We start from the raw sequence: 6,117 nt of genomic DNA, 5'->3' as shown, positions 1-6,117 counted from the left end.
TATTACAATATATAGAAAACATCGAAAATTCGAAGGTGATTACTGATTAGAAAAGGAAAAGTGAATGCAAATAGTACATATATATAATAATAATTATTATTATTTTAAAACAGGAATTTAGTTATTCTGAAGGAAAGATATAAGTATACTGTAAGACATAAATACCACAGAAACTCCCAGAAAGACCAGTGTGTAAAAAGGGAAGATGAAGTGATCAAGTGAAGAAGTGCAACAACTCTGTCCAAACATCAATTAATTATTATTTTCAAACGTTTCGACAGAGTTTACTTATATAGATTTCTAATTGTGTTTAGCGTCGTCCAGAGAGAGAGAGTGAGAGAGAAAGAGAGAGAGAATGATAATTATTATAGTAGCAAAGAAAGTGAAAGATAGTTTGTACGTACGTATAGCATAGACGTACATATCGTACATACGTAACTGTGTACGCAGGATGTGACATCTAAAGTAGCTGAAAAAATGGAGAAAAACCTGCCTAATACGGACCTGAACATTTTACGTTAGGTACTGTACTTTTTACATACAGAGATTGGCCGCAAGCACGTTCTAACTCGTAATAGATAGTAAAGGCACTTGTGGTTCGCGTCCGTCCAATCTTTATATGTCCATGAAATGCTAAAGCAACTGCTGAGAGACAAGACCGGAACAAGGGACATTTTATCTTCATCTTCTGACTCCGTTAAGTTAGGAGACGGATTTTTTAGGGGTAAAAGTGTGGAGTTGGCACATGACTTGGATGCCACATCCTGCGAAGACGTATGTAGATACGCAAGTCTAGCTATAGTGAGATTTATCATAATCATTATCATTATTTCCGGTGACTGTACTACCAAAACTGCAATATTGTCGACTGGCGGCCAGCAGTTGCTGCTGTCGTGGCTGTTGTTGTTGCTGTTGCTGCACGGTGGTAGAAAACGCGTTGCAGCCGCTCTCCTCCGAATAACTGGCGGTTGAAAGGCACTTGTGCAGTTTGCGAGTACCTTGCGATCTGGAACGGCGGGGCGGCTCGGCACAGCGGCGGCTCCCCGACTGGGACTGGCCAGAACCAACGGGACACGACGACGACGACGTCGACGAGCCCGACGCCGCGACGACGCCCGCTACTGGTCCACCACCGGAGGCCGATTGCATGGGGCTGATACACACTCCGTTTATCTACGTAACAACCAACACCACCACACTCTTACAACTATCCAACACTAATAATGCCAACATATGTACTAATGTATTACGTGTCATTATTGTTATTATTGCATCTACAACAGGTAGTAGATTTAAGTATACATTAACAATGTGAATTCATATTCTACCCTCTGTAGACTACCTCACATTAACGAGGAAAAATCGTTGTTGCTGTCACGTCCTCGCTGGGAATCGAACCCAGGACCTTTTGCTTTACGCGCCAACGCTCTGATCACTAAGCTACGAGAGGTGACAGCAACAACAGCGACGAAACGCGCCTATAAATTTAGCGTCAACAAGTTTTTTTAATTGCTTTTTCAATTGCAACTTGAATAATTATTAATTTTAACTATTTGACAGTGATAACCAGTGCGTATAGGCACCGAATGCACAGTAGGGGTTGCGTCGGTCCTGGTCCCAAGATTCGTATTAACCTTCGAACTGAAGGCTCATAAAAGTTTTATCGAGTTATAATAAATAAAAAATCGTTGCTTTTTTCCGACACACCCCCCTTCTCATTATTCATCCCTATAATTATCGATTGGGTGTCTACTGTTTTATGTTTAATTAAAGTGTTTCAAAAATGCGATAGGGGAGCGAGCAATGAAGTTTAATTTATTTTAATCGCTTTGTATATAAGTAGATGTAGTTAATAAATGCTATTTTTTTGGTTCGATCTACGATTGGTGCGACAGCTAAATAAGCCCTCTAAATTAATATAAGTAGTATGTATAATATATAAATATATACATATAAAATTTTAATGAGGGGAGGTGGGATTTTGTGATGGGATCGGTGAGTTCGTGAGATCTACTCATTTTTTTTTTTTTGTTAGTTAGCACCCCTACCGATTAACTTGGCCAACAGTAGTGTTCTGAGACAGGCCCTCTTCACAATCTTCAACTTATACCAAAGCCAACGTGAACAACAAAGTCAGAAACCCAACACCCCACGCTGAAAACGAATACAATAAACACGTGGTAGGTACTGATAATGTTAAACAAATGACGAACAATAAAGAAAAATTGAACACAAAACATTTCATATAAAAGCAAAATTAGCCAAGAAGCTGTGACGAAAAACCGAATAGGAAGTTATGTCAGAAAAGAACACGTATACTGGGGTGTATTTTTGTAAGGTATGTATTTATACAGATGGTCCATGATGTTGAAAAAGCTTATGTATGTATGCCGCCCCATTATCCAGTAAAAGATCTGTCTTGTATTATTGTAAAATTAAATGATTCCATAAATGACAAAAGATGATCTTTTACTGAAGAAACAAAGCCGAGACTTGCACTCTATTCTATCAGGACAAGATCCCCTTACCTATTTACGTACCAATTCAATTAAAATAATTATTACGTAACCAACTACACAAAATACAAAAAATAAATGAACAAATATTAATCGAAAAAACGAAAATGATAAAGAGCAAGCAGAAAACCGTCACAGGACTGCGGTAAAAACGGTGCTCAAACACAGCTCAACGTTTTATTTATTGTTATTTTTTTGTTTGTTTTATAAAACTTACTGAAGCGTCTCATTAAATTGCCGGCGAAAGTCGGGTGAGATCCAACGGGATGATGGTAGTTCGCCTCCTCTTTGCCGCGTAAGTCTTTCAGCTGTTGCACGTCCGGCTTGTACGGTTTCAAATTCGGTATCGACAGTAGCCTTTGGTCCCTGTTATTGTTGTTCTGTTTTTTCTTGTACTTCCCCCTACTGGGCCGTATCGGAAGGCCGTGTTCGTCAACAAGTTCCAGATTGCCAGGCCTCGTTTTGGGACTTCCGTACGGGGGGGAGTTGTCCGAATCGTCTGCCGAGAAAACACCCTCCTCCGCTTTCGGAGTGAAATCGCTGTCGTCAGGACTGCGACCGGCGATCAGGTCGAAGTTTTTGATACTTTTTGGCGACGTCGGAGTCGGACATCTCCTGTTCTCTATGATCGTATTCTCTTCCGATTCGGGCGACGTCTTACTACCACTTCCGCTAGTTTCGTCGTTTAGATCGTCATACTCGTCACAGTAAAAGGACGCGTTCGATTTGTCTGTCGCTGCGGCCCCGAGAATGGTATTTTTCACTTTGAGATCCACCCTGGACAAGCGCCGTTTGAGACCCTTCCAAGTGGACGATTTTCGACGGTTATTATTGTCCGGGATCGGGGTGACGGTCTGGAAGTCCTCGGTGGCTTCGTATGCCGGATCGACGGGAGTTAGACAAGGCGATTCCGATGGGGTCTTTCCCATCTATCAAGTACATATATAAAGCATGCATGACGGGGTCGTGACCGGATTCTTTCTTATTTGGCAACTCATAGTAACCAGCAACAAAGGAAAAATAGAATACTGCCGAATAAGTGCAAGATTACTTATCTTATCTAATATGTATAAAAGTCGGTGCAGGAGCTAAAAACAAACCATGCCAAAGGTCCAATTGCTTCCGGATGTTAAAGGTACACACTTAAAATAAGTAGGTGATAGAAAAAATACTGGCTCAACATGTTTTACCAACTAGATGTACATGATAATGGCGATGATGTTAATATACGAGCGGTTTTGGTTTGTTTCGTATACGGTCTGGCCGTGGGAAGAGTGGTATGGGTCGTTAATCGCGAAAATATACGGTCGAAATAGTTTTGGTGGTGGTAGTGTTTGATAGGGGTGTGGCAGGGGCAATCATCTTTAGATACGTAAACGTCACGTCATCGATAATCGCGAACTGTAACAATTTACCTGGTCAACGCTTGGACTCCGTGGTTGTTTATCCTCTCGGTCTGAATTCGTGGCGGCGGTTGTCAGTAAAGTGTCCAGTTGTCCTTTTTTCGGACTACGAGGGACTCGCGAGTAGGGATCTTGGGCACCGTACAGATCCGGACTGCCTATGTTGAGCAGACATATTTTCTGTTCGATATCCACGATCACAATACCAGCCTCGTTGCCATAAACCATTCTGGAATTGCCCGTGTAATAGGACAACCAATAACCAAACAAATTTTTATCGCAGATACTTACAAACCGTACGAGCTGTTTATCGTTAACGCTGTTATTCGACTCGGTGGTTCCCCGTTGTTCCACGGGGCAAGACACACCAATTGAGCTTGGAAACCGGGCGCCTTTTTTTGGACACCCTGTCTCACTTTTAACGACGATTCCTGTATTTCAATAATCACAGTAACAATGCCGTTCCTCTCACTAGCAAGTATTGATAAGTATCAATAAAAATTTGGTTTTGAAATCGTTCAAGGTACAACTCCTTGTCGACATCAATTTAGACCTTTGAAACGATAAGGGTGAGTTAAAAATTTGGTTTGTCTGTCGACATCAATTTAGACTTTTGAAATGATAAGGATGAGTGCCACGGTGCCACATTCATTAATACTTATCAAAACCCGTCACAAGCTAACGTAGATTATACCTTTTTATTGTCAAAATCTAACACGTCCATTTTATTGGCGGAACCGGCGCTTCCTGGTCCCGGAAACTCGCAATCGGGAGAATAATCGCCGTCGTCGGCGATCTCGTAAACAATGGGTATTTCCAGAACCTAACAATAACAACGCACGTACGAAACAATGAGCGACACCATACTTATTTATCGATTTACCGTTACTTCGTCGTTACTTTCGCTTTTCTTGTATTTGAAAAGGATGACGTGACTGGACGCGCCAGCGACGCACAGCTTCCTCGATTCGGGACACAGCGAGATGATTTGGATCGCGAAAGGATCGTCCTCGCTGTCCTGCGACTTGGCCTTGGGCCGTTCGAACAGTTTGGCCGTTTTCAATTTGTACAACACCTGTAACGTGCCGGCGCTCGCATCCCAAAATTTCACGCTCCCATCTGCATGACTACGTTCGGCATCCCATCGTGTTATTAGATTCGATATTAGCTATTCTAATTGAGTGTACAACCTACCCTGTCACGATTATTTCGCTGTAACTGCAAGACTGCACGGACCAGTTGCCCCCATTGACGGGCCATTCCTTTTCGGAAAACCCCGTCCTTTTGGCAGAACCGCCAGCCCTCCCGACCGAGTACAGAGCCGGCACGAGATCGGCGGGACAATCGGCCATGTAGTTGCAACAGGTGACCGGGGACTCGTGGATGTCCATGGGATAAGGGTTTTCTATGCACGGGAAACCCGACGTCTGCAAATCCATCACCACCAGGTCGTTTTGTAACAAAACAATGATCCCGTACGGTTCTTGCATCTCTATTTTTTTTTTTTGATATTCATTAATAGATTATTTATTAGAGAGCGAAGGAATGTCAACCGGAGTGGTCAACTTACCGCTAACGTACGGCGATTCGCACAAAGTTATAAAGTCGACGACGTTATGCTCCATTTCGAGCACCGTCGTGGTTTTGCTATGTACAACGGTGATGCTTGGCGTTCTGCCGCATTGGTCGTAGGGCATGCCGCCCGAAAATATCACATACGCTTCTCTAAAAGACCGCCAAGTGTTTACAAAGGGACAACCTATCGAACTTCAATTAACCCTAACACACACTTACCCCGCTCGGGACAATTTCCACTCCACCTTATTGATCGGCTTGCACTGCTCCATTTTACCATCCTTCGATACCTTTGCTGTAAACGTCAAAATTCTAAAGAGCCAGCCGGGAAAATTAAAGAGCGACACAAAGGGAGGGCAACAGTGAGGGTGGAATCAACGCAAAATAGTCAAATGAGTTTACCGTGGGGTTGAGAGGTGTGCACCGGTTTTCCAAACTGTTTTATGTTCCATGTGGTCAAAGATCCGTCACTGTGGGAACACATGAACTGTTTTCCTTCGTGATGCCAGGCGATGGAACGCAACGGTTCCTGGCTTTGCCACCGCATTTCGGCCGACTTGTTCTTCAGGTCCCAAAGAACAATTTGTCCCGTTTCAAATCCTATTAGCAGCTATTGTGGGTGG

General features: G+C 43.0%; 1 protein-coding gene across 1 annotated transcript in view; it reads right to left on the bottom strand.

Annotated features, from left to right (window-relative positions):
- Positions 1-6,117, bottom strand: part of LOC108738969 (syntaxin-binding protein 5) — a 41,674-nt gene that overhangs the window by 12,215 nt on the left and 23,342 nt on the right. Inside the window, exons 6-16 of the mRNA XM_025973264.1 lie at positions 5,897-6,104; positions 5,714-5,789; positions 5,490-5,644; positions 5,114-5,411; positions 4,803-5,046; positions 4,614-4,742; positions 4,211-4,350; positions 3,932-4,148; positions 2,734-3,445; positions 846-1,173; positions 405-469 (exon numbers count right to left, since the gene is read on the bottom strand). Coding sequence (XP_025829049.1) covers positions 405-469; positions 846-1,173; positions 2,734-3,445; positions 3,932-4,148; positions 4,211-4,350; positions 4,614-4,742; positions 4,803-5,046; positions 5,114-5,411; positions 5,490-5,644; positions 5,714-5,789; positions 5,897-6,104 — 2,572 coding nt within the window. The remainder of the gene's footprint in view (positions 1-404; positions 470-845; positions 1,174-2,733; positions 3,446-3,931; positions 4,149-4,210; positions 4,351-4,613; positions 4,743-4,802; positions 5,047-5,113; positions 5,412-5,489; positions 5,645-5,713; positions 5,790-5,896; positions 6,105-6,117) is intronic.

The sequence above is a fragment of the Agrilus planipennis genome, unplaced genomic scaffold, assembly GCF_000699045.2.
Source record: "Agrilus planipennis isolate EAB-ADULT unplaced genomic scaffold, Apla_2.0 scaffold134, whole genome shotgun sequence".
Taxonomy (NCBI): Eukaryota; Metazoa; Arthropoda; class Insecta; order Coleoptera; family Buprestidae; genus Agrilus; species Agrilus planipennis.
The sequence above is the reverse complement of the archived record's forward strand: the minus strand, read 5'-3'. Positions and strand labels throughout refer to the sequence as shown.